This window comes from Chelonoidis abingdonii, chromosome 10, assembly GCF_003597395.2.
Source record: "Chelonoidis abingdonii isolate Lonesome George chromosome 10, CheloAbing_2.0, whole genome shotgun sequence".
NCBI classification, from domain to species: domain Eukaryota; kingdom Metazoa; phylum Chordata; order Testudines; family Testudinidae; genus Chelonoidis; species Chelonoidis abingdonii.
Window position 1 is genome coordinate 26,102,351 of NC_133778.1, and position 14,783 is coordinate 26,117,133.

Genomic DNA, 14,783 nt, shown 5'->3' on the forward strand with positions numbered 1-14,783 from the left:
TGCATGACTGTAATATATCATATGCATATGATAGAGTATTAATTAATACCTGTATTACTAATAAATGTGGCATTTTGCCTTAATCCCCCTGAAAAGATCCCGTATAGTACTTTGAGTACAACACTCAAACTGGGGGTCCTGCCCCAAAAAGAGGTTGCAGGGGTCACAAGGTTATTTTAGGGGGGATTGTGGTATTGTCACCCTTACTCCTGTGCTACCTTCAGAACTCGGTGGCCGGAAAGCGGCGGCTGTTGGCCAGGCACCCAGCTCTGAAGGTGGCCCACTGCCAGCAGCAGCACAGAAGTAAGGGTAGCAATGCCATACCATGCCACCCTTACTTGTGCTTTTCTGCCTTCAGAGCTGGGCAGCCAGAAAGTGGCAGCTGCTGATTGAGCACCCAGCTCTGCAGGCAGCAGTGTAGAAGTAAGGGTGGCAATATCATACCATAGCATTCAGAACTGGGCTCCCAGCCAGCAGCCGTTACTCTCCAGTTTCTCAGCTCTGAAGGGCACCACCTCCTCCCCTTATAATAATGGGTTCAATGTGAGATAGGCCCTGTATTATAGGTGGAGTTGATAGCAGTATTTATGACATAGCCCTCAGTTGCTTATAACTTTGCCATACTTAACTGTGAGTTCTTAAATTCTCCATGGCAGTTTTTCCCAGCTGAAACTAATTGAGTCAAAGCCATGAATAGTTTTGGGTCAACAGAAACTGCATTTTTCAGCAAATAAACGATTAATTTGAAAAATTCTGCCCAACTCTACTTGTTAAAGAATAGTATTTATTTAGAACAAAAGCAAGAGAAAACATGCTTTATTGTTTTTAGCTGTACTGACCTTGTCCCCCTCTGCCTCAGAAAGCCTTTTAAATTTTTTAGATGCTGATCTTGAGTTCCCAGCCTGGCAAAACAAGGTTTTCAATCAGTTAGAGGGGATTATTCAAGGCAACATCTTACCCTTTGTCTTTCTCTTGTATGTGCATCAGGTTTTTAGCTGGGGAGCCATGGTGTTTGTTCCCTGTTTGTTCTTACCACAACCATGACATAAGTTAGATCAATGCATTTATACAGGAAAGTCTTACAGCCCAAAATAGAATAACATTTCCACAACAACTTGGTCACATATACTGCTCATATCATCATTTACATCACAACATTAATAGACTAATACATAATACCGTCTTCAGGAAAACAATACATCAGTGCCATTCCTTTCACACACAACTTGGGGGAAAGTGATTGCATGCTTACATGGACAGCATTGGTTCTAACAGCTTTGGATATTCTTGTTATCTTGGATGGATAAGATATTAAAATGTATGCTTCAGGGTTTAAGTCAATCTAACTAGTAGAGACTTCACCTTCCCCTGAAGCAGTGGTCCCCAACCTTTTTTGTCTGGCAGGTGTGTCTATTTAGCTATCTATTTATGACAGGGTGCCAGACGATGAGCCACAGAGGACCGTGGTGGTGGATGAGCATCCGCCGAAATTCCACTGATAAGCAGCAACATCAATAGGCATCGCTGCCAAAATGCTGTCTACAAGCAATGTCATCCAGAGGTGTCGTCACCAAAATACCGCCGAAAACAGATGGCATTTTGGTGGTGGCGCCTCTGGTTGACTCAGCTTGTCAGCCGTATTTTGGCGAATGCTCATCTGCTGGCCAGTACACAGGCACACTTGGACATCCCAGTAGGCGCCATGCGCTCTTGGGCACCACGTTGGAGACCCCTGCTCTAAAGCATCTGGTCCATGCCACTGTGGATACAGGACATTAGATTAGATGGACAATAGTTCTGATCCAGTCTGGCAATTCCTATGACCCTGCATTATACAGCACAACTGAACCACTGTCTGCATCCAGTCTGCACCTTTAGAAGGAAAGTATCAGAGGGGTAGCCGTGTTAGTCTGGATCTGTAAAAGCAGCAGAGAATCCTATGGCACCGTATAGACTAACAGATGTCTGTTAGTTTATAAGGTGCCATAGGATTCTCTGCTGCTTTAGAAGGAAGAAGATTGTGAGGCTTTGAACAGACATAGACTAAAAGAGGAAACAGTGACTCTGTCCTTGACAGATATTTGGACAAACTTTTTTCATCGTGTATGGCTTTCACTCTTAATTACTGTTGGACCCATTGATTCCAGAGACTCGTTCTCCCTCATTCTTGTTGTCTTAGAGTGGTGAGTGTCCCTTTCTTCTCATACTTCTTAGAATAAAGAACACAAATATTCCCCATAAACTGACGCTACTTCTTCTCCCCTCTCCCCCCAGTTGAACCTGTCTAGATCTTTTTCTCTATGGTCCCTCCTACTTCTCTAATGGTTAGAGTTTTAAAGACATGGTACACAAACCCTTGCACCTCTCGTCCCTTCAACAGCTCTTTACAGAGCTGTTTTTTGTTGTTTTAGTGTCTGTAAATGAGGCACTGTATGCTTAGTTGGGATAAAGTCTCTTATTATATATTCCTTTGGGAGACTTTGCCTCAGCCACTTATGACACGGATGTCATGCTATAAGTTAAGTGAATTCCCGCCCCCTAATATTAATCCAGTAGTAATGACTGAAAAGCTGGCACTGGTGCTCAAAGAAGTGCTTGGTTCCTTGGAGGTTCTAGTATTTGAGTTCTCCCCCTCTTTCTACATTTCCCTTGGATCCTTCCCAAATTTGTGAGTATACTCATCCTAAATAAATGAAATAATATGCAGACAATAGGAACCACTTATACTTGTTCAAGTGTAGCATTGACCCGTACTCAATGTCCAGATTTTCCTTTCACATAATCTATTGTTAGTTGCAATCACTTCTTTGCTCCTCTCTTTCTCTGACTCATTCTCTGTTGGTTGCATATTACATGTAAAGTGTTAACCTCTGGATTTCTTTTCCAAGAATACACAATAAATGAAACTGAGTGCAGGTTAACTTGACTCTGAATGTCACAGGATTGCTTTTAAAAACCTGTTTCCTTTCAAACTGGAGAAAAGACTAAAAGATAATCCTTTCTTCCAAGCAATTTGCATCTCAGACTGTTTGCCTTATTAGAGTTATCATTACACTTGGAACTGAAATAAATGTGGATTATCTTTATGCCCTCAGAGGCAAGGAATTACATTTCTGCACTACAACATTTTTATATTAAAAAGCACAGAAAAGTTAATAATAAAAGGGAGAGGCTAAGTAGAATATAGAAACCAATTATACACTACTTAAACCTATGTACTGTTATAAAAAGTGAGCAAAATAGGTATGGTCAAGGGCAGTGTCTCTAACCAGGAGTGATTTACAGGCTGCTATTCCTGTTTATGTAACTAGGCAATGGGAACTTCTGGATTAGTCTCAAGTGCACCATATAAGAAACACTAAACTAAATTCTACAATCCATTACCACAATGCAAATCTAAAGAAATGCTACCGAATTCAGTCGGTATACTCTAGATTGTCTTGCTATGCCAAAAGAATGACAGGAGATGTTAGATATGGGTTTAATCAGGCCACAGCTTTATTATTAGATGTCTGGGACTAACCCAGTGGATAAAATGTGCAGTGCAAGTGAAAACCCCCATAATTCACCAGGCTGGGGAGTGGTGAGTGCTTTTTTCAGCACCCCCTTCCCATTCATTTCCATCCAGCAGATCCACTGCTGGGAACCTCCAATTCTGGGAGGGGATGGGGGGTTCCACCAGTTCCCCCCCTTCTCATCCAGGTCCCTCCAGCAATTCCCTTGCCAGGACTTGCCACCCACCCTGCTTGTAGGAGGGGTTAAGGTGGACTATGATGAGGGGGGTTGGCTCCCTTCTATACCAGTCAGAGGAGTCCCCAACTCTCTCATTTAACAAGCACCTCTCCGTAATTCCTTTCCCAAGTCATTCATCCGTACTTTTGTGCCTTAATTTATGGAGTACCTGCACTGAACATCCACCACCAGCTTGAGTTGCTGAAGACAGGTGAGAGTATTGTTGTGCCACAGCTATGTAGACTCTTCCAGATCATTTGACACACTAATATTATCCCAGATGACTGGAAGAAAGATGTTCTTTCCCTCTGTTCACAAAGAGAGATGAAGCCAACTGAAGTAATTATAGAGGTGTTCAAGCTGCTGTCAGTTCCTGGGAAATAGTGATGCATGAACATTATCAAATAATTCTGTTTTAGGAACACTCATTAAGTCTATTTTTAATTAATCTATTCTTCAGTTCCCTTTTTTAAATATACTAATGAGTATTTTTAGGTGATCCTTCACCAGCTAGACCACTTCTCAGTCCCCTAGTGATGGCTAAAAGAGGACTGGTGCTGGCTGTTATAGCTGCCAAAACTCAGAATTTCTATTCTGTGGGATTTTTAAAAAAAAAATGAAATTTTGTGTTCATTTTGAATTGGAACAAAAAAAACCTTTGCAACTGTCTATGAATTCAAATTTAAAAAATAATTTCAAAATTAACCTTTTTTGATCATTTTGAGAATCAAAATATTTTGTACTGATGTTAGATTTACTTTATATCATATATTTAAAAGTTGAAACAGTAATTTCAAAGTGGAAAACAGAAGCATTCCAAAAAAGGTCAAAATGGAATGTTTCAAACCTATCAAAATGCTTTACTTTTTTTCAAAATGAAGTTTCATTTCAATGGCCTAATTCCAAAAGATGTTTGTATTTTGGCAAAGCCAGTGTTTTTCAACAAAAAATATTCATCCAAAAGTTTCTAACCAACACTGGCAACCTGGGTCTGATGCTTGCTGGTTGCATATCAGAAGACAGCATCATCCACTTCTGCTTATTTGAATCTCCTCCCCCTCATGTCAGAATAGCTTATGAGTAGACTTAGTCAGTGACAGGTCAGTCTTTTGGATTGAATTTCCCATCAGCAGAGAAGTGCTATCTGAGGTAGCATTACAGCACAGAACTCATTTACTTTATTTCTTTTAATGATTTTTATTATTTTGAACAGTTGAGGCTAGGGCGGCTTTTATTGCTTCTTCATTATTGATGGCCAAACTGATTTTTGAGGGCATATTCTAGCACTTAGAAGCTAATCGAATTACTCAGTCCACATTAAAACTCTAGGTCTGAACAAATTAGGAGCTCTACTCTATGCTATGTGGTGTACATACTACACATAAAGTAGTAACATACATGGTTAAAATTAAACTACAACAGCATAGGGCTAAATTGTGCTACCAATTACACTGGAATAAAATTGCAGTGGCTCCATCTGCCTTCAGTGACGTACACTGGTATAAATGCAAAGTAAGTGACTCGTAGTATTCTGGTAAACAAATATTGCATATTACCGTTGAAAATGACTCTGAAAGCAATTTAATATTTATAAATATTTATGGTGCTATCTTACAATGAACAGACATTCATGTTAGCTTGATACTTCTTTATTTCAAAGTACCAATTAAGTTATGTTGAATATGCCTAAAGATTCCTAATGCATAAGATTGCAGGTTTTGTCTCACTAAACCAGGGATCGGCAACCTTTTGCACGCGGCCCACCAGGGTAAGCACCTTGACAGGCCGGGCCGGTTTGTTTACCTGCCGCGTCCACAGGTTCAGCCGATCGCAGCTCCCACTGGCTGTGGTTTGCCATTCCAGTCCAATAGGGGCTGTGGGAAGTGGCGGCCAGCACATCCTGCGGCCTGCATCACTTCCCATAGCCCCCATTGGTCTGAAGTGGCAAATTGTGGCCAGTGGGAGCTGCGATGGGCTGAACCTGCAGATGCGGCAAGTAAACAAACCGGCACAGCCCACCAGGTTGCTTACCCTGGCGAGCTGTATGCCAAAGGTTGCCAATCCCTGCACTAAACTATGCTTTTTAATTCTTCTGCATTTTCCTCAAGGGAAAAGGTACGTAGGTAGCCCCTGTGTAGAATAATCACCTTTCTCTTTGCTTTTGAATTGATGATGGGAAATTCATTTTTTAAACAATAGACTATTAAAAACCTAGTCAGATTTGTATTTCACTGCATACACTGGCCAGATGTAGTGTAAAATATGCTTGAAATATCAGAAAATGTTGCCTTCTCTATGCAGTACGGTAATCATAGAAATGTAGGGCTAGAAGGGACCTTGGGAGGTCATCTAGTCCAGCCCCCAGTGCTGAGGCAGGATGAAAGTAAACCTATAACATCTTTAACTGTTTGTTCCACCTGTTCTTAAAAACCTACAGTGACCAATATTCCACAACATCCCTTGGAAGACTGTTCCAAAGTTTAACTAGTCTTATAGTTAGTAAGTTTTTCCTAATATCTAACCTAAATATCCCTTGCTGCAGATTAAGCTTATTACATCTTCATGTCCACTGACGGTAAGATGAGAACAGCTGATCACCATCCTCTTTAGAAGAGCCCTTTACATATTTGAATAAAAGTTTCCCCCATCCCCAGGCTTCTTTTCTCAAGACTGAGCATGCCCATTTTTTAACCTTTCATCCTAGGTCAGGTTTTCTAAACTTTTTATCATGCACACTGTAGTGATGGTGGCTATTTATTTCTTGAGGAGTTAATTCCTCTGAAGAGTAGAGCTATATTATCCAGTGCAGCACCACTGAAGCCAATGGAAGTCTTTCCATTGACATACTGCTGATATAAGCCCACTAAGGGTATGTCCACACTATGAAAGGAGGTAGATTTTGTAGAAGTCGATTTTTTTTTTTTAGAAATTGATTTTATACAGTCAATTGTGTGTATCCCCACTAAGCGCATTAAGTTCACGGAGTACCGAGGCGAGCATCGACTTTTGGAGTGTTGCATTGTGGGTAGTTATCCCAGAGTTCTCGCAGTCTCCACCGCTCATTTGAATTCTGGGTTGAGCTCCTAATGCCTGATGGGGCAAAAACATGGTCGCAGATGGTTCTGGGTACATGTCGTCAGGCCCCCCTCCTTCCCTCCCTCGCTCCGTGAAAGCAACGGCAAAAAATCATTTCTCGCCTTTTTTCCTTGGTTACCCGTGCAGACGACCTACCATGGCAAGCATGGAGCCCACTCAACTCACTATCACCATACATCTCCTGGGTTCTGCTGACAGACGCGGTACTGCATTGCTACGCAGCAGCTGTTTGCCTTTGCAAGTTAGCAAAGACCATTAGCAGTCATACTGCACTGTCTGCCATTATCTCTTGGTTGCTCCTGGCTGACCTTGGTGATGTCAGTTGGGGGCACCTGGGCAGACATAGGTGCTCCTGGATGACCTCAGTGGTGTCGGTCAGGGGCACCTAGACAAAGATGTGAATGACTCCAGGTCATTCTCTTCTTTGTTTTGTCTAATGGAGATTCAGTCCTGCCCGGAATATCATGCCAGCTGGGGGCTTCTGCCTCAGGCTGCTTTCCCAACCAGCAGCACTGTGCAGTTGTACCTACCCCAGCCTACCCTCTGTTCCCATGGCTCATAAAGCCTGGACAGTAGTAAGGAGCAGTTCAATTATAGGCTGAACAAGTGCAGAACCCCTTGGCATTCTTCCATGCAGTCAATCTTAGACTACCTCCTTCATTTGAGGAACAAGGGTCTGGCACATTCCTCTATCAGGGTGCATCTGGTGGCCATTTCCGCCTTTCATCCACCAATCCAGGGGCAGACAGTGTTCTCCCATGACATGACAGTCAGGTCCCTCAGAGGCCTTGAGAGACTTCATCAAGTTTGGTCCCCAGCCCCTCAGTGAGATCTTAACTTGGTTCTGTCCAGGCTCACAGGCTCACCTTTTGAGTCTTTGCCCTTGTGCTCCCTATCTCCCCTATCATGGAAGATAGCTTTCCTGGTGGCAGTAACGTTAGGGAGGCGAGTCTCCAAGCGGTGAGCGCTGACCTCAGAACTGCTGTACACGGTCTTCTGTACGGACAAGGTCCGACTCCGGTCCCACCTGGCCTTCCTTCCCAAGGTTGTGTCTACTTTCCACATGAGCCAGGACATCTTCCTTCTGGTCTTCCACCTAAGCCCCATGAGACTAGTGAAGAGAGGCGTCTTCGCGCTTTGGACATAAGAAGGGCCCTAGCTTTCTACCGAGATCGGACAAAGCCTTTCCATAAGTCAACTCAGCTTTTCATGCCTACAGCTCATAGGATGAAGGACCTCCCAGTGTCCTCGCAGAAGATTTCTAACTGGATCACCTCTTGCATTTGGACCTGTTATGAGTTGGTAGAAGTCCCACCTCTGCCAATCATCATAGTCCACTTGACCAGAGTGCAGGCATATTCGGCACTCTTCCTGGCACACTTCCTGATACAGGAGGGATCAGGAGGGGAGGGATAGCTCAGTGGTTTGAGCAGCGGTTGGCTAAACCCATGGTTGTGAGTTCAATCCTTGAGGTGGTCACTTAGGGATCTGGGACAAAAATCTGTCTGGAGTTTGGTCCTACTTTGAGCAGGGGTTTGGACTAGATGATCTCCTAATGTCCCTTCCAACCCTGGTATTCTATGAATGTGCCTTTGGACATTTAAAAGATCGCTGTCGCTGTTTGCAGTTAGATTAGAACTGCACAGCAAGGCATGCTGCACATTACAGAGGCTTTGAAAAACAGTTTTATGACTGGCCAGGCTTCAGTGTGACAGTAGTTTTGTGTTACTCCTTGATACAAACCCACCCTCTTTGTTGATTTTAATTCCTTGTAAGCCAACCCTGTAAGCCATGTTGTGAGTCACCCATCCCTCCATGAGAGCAATGGCAGACAATCGTTTCATGCCTTTTTTCCCACAGACGACATACCATGGCAAGCATGGAGCCCACTCAGATCGCTGTGGCAGTTATGAGCACTGTAAACATTATGCACGTTATCCTGCAGTAAATGCATCACCAGAAACTTCAAAAGCAATCAAAGAGGCAACAGCAGTGTGTTGACAAGAGTGATGAGGACATGGACACAGAGATCTCTCAAAGCATGGGCCCTGGCAATTTGGAAATCATGGTGCTAATGTGGCAGGTTTATGCCATGGAATGCTGATTCTGGGCCTGGGAAACAAGCACAGACTGGTGGGACCGCATAGTGTTGCAGGTGTGAGATGATTCCTAGTGGCTGTGAAACTTTTGCCTGCATAAGGGCACTTCCATGGAACTTTGTGACTTGCTTTCCCCCACCCTAAAGCACAAGAATACCAAGATGAGAGCAGCCATCACAGTTCACAAGTGAGTGGCGATAGCCCTCTTGAAGCTTGCAATGCCAGACAGCTACTGGTCAGTCAGGAATCAATGTGGAGTGGGCAAATCTACTGTGAGGGCTTCTGTGAGCCAAGTAGCCAATACGATCACTGAGCTGCTGCTATCAAGGGTAGTGACTCTGGGAAATGTGCAGGTCCTAGTGGATGGCTTTGCTGCAAATGGATTCCCTAACTATGGTGTGGCGATAGATGGAACACATATCCCTATCTTGGGACTGGACCACCAGTATAGCTAGCACATAAACCGAAAGGGGTACTTTTCAATTGTACTGCAAGCACTGGTGGATCACAAGGGATGCTTCACCAACATCACTGTGGGATGGTCGGCAAAAGTACATGACACTCACATCTTTAGGAACTCTCGTATGTGTGAAATGCTGCAGCAAGGGACTTGCTTTCCAGACCAGAAAATAACTTTGGGGATGTTGAAATGCCTATTGTTATCCTTGGAGACCCAGCCTACCCCTTAATGCCATGGCTCATGAAGCCATCCACAGGCAGCCTGGATAGTAGTCAGGAGCTGTTCGACCATTGGCTAAGAAAGTGCAGAACGGTGGTAGAATGTGCATTTGGATGTTTAAAAGATTGCTGGCACAATTTACTGACTCGTTTAGACCTCAGCGAAACCAATATTCCCATAATTATTACTGCTTGCTGTGTGCTCCACAATATCTGAGAGAGTTTATGGCAGGGCGGGAGGTTGAGGCAAATCTCCTGGCCATTGATTACATACAACCAGACATCAGGGAAGTTAGAAGAGCACAGCAGGGCACGCTGCCCATCTGAGAAGCTTTGAAAACCAGTTTCATGACTGGCCAGGCTACAGTGTGAAAGTTTTGCTCGTTTCTCCTTAATGAAAACCCACCCCCTTGGTTCACTCTACTTCCCTGTAAGCCAACCGCCCTCCCCTCCCCCTTTTGATCTCCACTTGCATAGGCAATGAAGTCACTGTTTCAAATTCATGGATTCTTTATTAATTCATCACACAAATGGGGGGGATAACTGCCAAGGGAGCCTGGGGAGGGGGGAGGAGGGAAGCACCAGGTGGGGTGGAAGAGGAGGGGAGGAGGGACGGACAAGGCCACACTGCACTGCAGAAGTTATTGAATGCCAGCTTTCTGTTACTTGGGTAGTCCTCTGAGGTGGAGTGGTTGAGTGGCCGGAGGTTCCCCCCCCTGGAGTCTATGGAACTTGGGGAGGAAGGTAGTCGGTTACACAGAGGCTGCAGGGGTGGTCTGTGCTCCTGCTGCCTTTTCAGCACCTCAGCAATAACCGGAGAATATCAGTTTGATCCTCCAGTAGCGTAAGCATTGCTTCCTGCCTCCTATGATCACACTGATGCCACCGATCATCTTAATCCCACCATCTCTCCTCTTGCTCTCTCCACCTGTCCTCACATTCATTTTGTGCTTTCCTGCACTCTGACAGTGTCTGCCTCCAGGCATTCTGCTGGGCTCTTTCAGTGTGGGAGGACTGCATGAGCTCAGAACATTTCGTTGCGAGTGTGGTTTTTTCACCTTCTAATCTTCGAGTCTCTGGGATGGAGATGATATGGGGAGTGTTGAAACATTTGCAGCTGCGGGAGGGGAAAAAAGGGACAGTAGTATTTAAAAAGACACATTTTAGCGAACAATGGGTAGACTCTTTCACAATGAACCAAGCTGTTAACGTTACATAGCACGTGTGCTTTCTTTACAAGGTCGTATTTTGCCTCTTATATTGAGGGCCCGCCAGTTTGGGGTGAGAGATCACACACGCAGGGCTAGCAGGCAACAGAATTCAGCTTGCATGCAGACATGGTAAGCCACAGTCTTTTGGCTTTTTTAATCTTCATAACATGTGGGGATGGTTTTAAACAGCAGCACCCTTATTTCTCATACCAAGCACCCATTGGGTTAGCCATTTAAAATGGGTTGGCCTTTTAAAAGGAGGGGCTGCAGTTTTCAGGTTAATGTGCAGCACAAACCCAACTAACCCCCACCCCCCCACACAGACACACCCAATTCTCTGGGATGATTGTTTCACCCCTCCCCCTACCATGTGGCTAACAGCGGGGATGATTTCTGTTCAGCTACAGGCAAACAGCCCAGCAGGAATGGCCACCTCTGAATGTCACCTTAATAAAATTCCCCTGTTTCAACCAGGTGACCCTGGGAGTACATCCAGGATGTCTCTGGAAGATTTCCGCTGCATCCTCATACACGTTAACAAAGTTTTCCAGTAGCTGTACTGGCAGCCAATGCATCCCAAGTCTTCAGGGCAAATTAATCATTAAATATGCTTGCTTTTAAACCATGTATTATATTTACAAAGGTACATTCACCAGAGGTTCCTTCTCTGCCTTCAAAGTCCGGGAGCCAGGGGTGGCTCCAGGCCCTAGCGCATCAAGTGCATGCTTGGGGCGGCAAGCCGCGGAGGTGCTCTGCCGGTGCCGCGAGGGTGGCAGGTAGGCACGCGGGAGGTCCTCCAAAGCTGCAGGACCAGTGGACCCTGCACAGGCAAGCCACCGAAAGCAGACTGCCTGCCTTGTTTGGGGCGGCAAAATGCCTAGAGCCGCCCCTGCTGGGAGCCCACCTTGAGTGGGTTGGGAGGGTACTAGATCCAGGGTGAAAAACAGTTCCTGGCTGTTGGGGAAAATGCTTTCTCTGCTTGCTTGCTGGGCATTATCTTCAACTTCCTCCTCATTATCTTCCTCGTCCCCAAAATTTGCATCCCTGTTGCATGAGAATCCATTGACAGAGTCCACGCATAGGGGTGGGGTAGTTATAGGGGCACCCTCTATAATGGCATGTAGCTCATCACAAAAGTGGCAGATCTGGGGCTCTGACCCGGAGCAGCCGTTTGCCTCTCTGGTTCTTTGGTAGGCTTGCCTGAGCTTCTTAAGTTTCACATGGCACCGCTGCAAGTCCCTATTATAGCTTCTGTCCTTCATGCCCTTGGAGATTTTTTTTTTTCCAAATATTCCAGCATTTCGTCTTTTGGAACAGAGTTCTGATATCATGGATTCGTCTCCCCATACAGTGATCAGATCCAGTACCTCCCGTTCGGTCCATGCTGGAGCACTTCTGCGATTCTGGGACTCCATGTTCACCTGTGCTAATGAGCTCTGCATGGTCACCTGTGCTAATGAGCTCTGCATGGTCACCTGTGCTGATCAGCTCGCCACTCTGGCCAAACAGGAAATGAAATTCAAAAGTTCACAGGGCTTTTCCTGTCTACCTGGCCAGTGCATCTGAGTTGAGAGTGCTGTCCAGAGCAGTCACAATGGAGCACTCTGGGATAGCTCCCAGAGGCCAATACCGTCGAATTGCATCCACACTACCCCAAATTTGACTTAGCAGGGTTGATTTCAGCACTAATTCCCTCGTTGGGGAGGAGTACAGAAATCAATTTTAAGAGCCCTTTAAGTTGACAAAAATGGCTTCATCGTCTGCCGGGTTAAATTGATCTAATGCTGCTAAATTCGACCTAAACTCATAGTGTAGACCAGGACTAAGAATATAAAAGGACTAGATGTTCAAACCTGCAAAGACTTAATCATGTTATTTGTCAACAATAAGCTGAGTCAAAGGGAAGTCACTGGGACTATTAACATTAATGAAGTCATTTATATTTGCAAGTTTCTGCAGGATTGGTCAGCAAGTGAATCCTCCTATGATTCTAGTCTCCTATGGATCTGCCCAGTCCATTCTCTTCTATATTTACGACATCAAAATATTATACTGTTCAGTACTTATGCTCAGTTGACAGTACTTTAAATATCATGATCTTTTGGGACTCTTCCCCCCGCAGATTTAGAGCTGATGTGTTATTCAAATGACAGTTCCAAAAATGGAATCTGCAAGACATTCCAATAACCAACAGGGTTGTTGCTTAGTAGAATGTTCTTCTAACAGATGTTCACTCTTTTAAAAGCCTTGTGATTAAAATTAAGGGGCCCACCAAATATTTTTTGGAGTATGATATGTAGGCCAGTAATATATTGAACCATTATGCAATTCCCACTAGACAAGTACAGATAAAGTTAATATGTAAAGAATGATAAATTGTATTAGGGAAGAAAACATTTTGCAGCTTTTGTTTTCTGAACTTAAGATTCCAAGATAAAACACTGCCAAGCAAATAACATTGTGCCATTTGAAAAAGTGAACTGACATATTGCAGTCAGTACTTTTTTCAGAGCCAACAAAATACTTTAATTTCAAATCCAGCAGCAGAAAAACTATTCTTCATCTAAAAAAATTCTATCCTCCTTGTATCTTAAAGTAAAGAGAGATGTTCTAGGTAAACGTTTAACCATGGAAGTATATCATCCACAAGTACAGTGACTGGAAACAATAGCTTATGCCATATTATGTATCTTAAAATACTAAGTATTGGTTTTGGATATGGGCCTCGATTCAACTAAATATTTAAACACATACATTATCTTAAGCACATCCTCAGTCCAACTGAAGTCAATGAAACTATGCACATAATTAAAATAAGAGAGATACTTAAATATCTTGCTAAATCAGAGATATGATGTATATGTTTTGTAATATGTAATTCGTTCCTTAAAAACTTAAGGCAGCTTTTGATTAAACATATGTTTTAAATGTGTTAAGCATAATCTTAAAACTGTACTTATTACCAAACAATAATGTAGTAACACTCATTTTGTAACTAAGACATTCATGGGGTTATGGTTGAGTGAACTGTAATGGCCTCAAATTTCTATTGATCCAGAGAAAATGAGGTTTGTATTAGTGTCATTAATAAATACCATAGATCGTGGGGTCACCTACAATATGCAACTTTTCAGACTGAAAAAAGGAAAGAGGTTCTAGGAGGAGCTAGACTATGAGAATTTGGACTTATTAGCTCAAAATATGTTAATTGCCAGTAATAACAAAATAGAGAGAGAGGTTGGGAAGACTATATTTAAAATGTTCTGTTGTACAAGAGCCCTGGTCCAGTGCCTCAGCTGGTACATATTAGCACAGGTTCACTGACTTCATTGGAGCTAGCTAATTTTGCATGGGCTGAGGGTCTGGCCCTGCTAGTGTTTGTGTAAATAGTTCCCATTACTAGGATCTCTTTCATTCCTCTCTCCTCACCCCCTTTGATTTCTCTTTCTCTCTCCTATTCCTGAAACTCTTTGCAACGTGACCACTCTTACACTTGACCTGGCAACCAATAAATATGTTCTGATTCTTATGTATTGGTAAAATAATTGTCTTAATCTTTTGTGAATACGTGAAATATGAACTTAGTTACTTGATGGCAACTATTGAGACCTCCTTGAACAATAATGGAAATATTGTGCACATGTTACATTGGTGCCTGACTGAGAACCATATGCTGCTTTGCTCTGAAAAGTATTGGACTATTTGCTAGGAATCTTTGGGAAAATGTGCATTCTGATACTTTTTCTTCAAACTTTAAGTAATACTTTATGTTAAAGAAAAATATAAAATGAAAAACTAGCATTTTAAATTTGTGTGCACATTGTGTCTATTTAGTGCATAGGATATTTACCTCTTGCAAATTAAATTTTAGCAAGGTAGTTAATTTTGCGTCTTTTCATAGTAGCATTACCTATGCACAATGAAGAAGGGTTCACTTTGGCTCTTTCCTGGGTTTAAGTTGATGTTT

At 43.3% G+C, this 14,783-nt stretch overlaps 1 protein-coding gene across 1 annotated transcript in view; it reads right to left on the minus strand.

Annotated features, from left to right (window-relative positions):
• LOC142047369 (uncharacterized) overlaps nucleotides 1-12,258 on the minus strand; it is a 22,579-nt gene extending 10,321 nt beyond the window's left edge. The window contains exon 1 of the mRNA XM_075069825.1: nucleotides 11,721-12,258. Within this exon, the coding sequence (XP_074925926.1) occupies nucleotides 11,721-12,258 (538 nt within the window). The remainder of the gene's footprint in view (nucleotides 1-11,720) is intronic.
• Nucleotides 12,259-14,783: the final 2,525 nt, after the last annotated feature.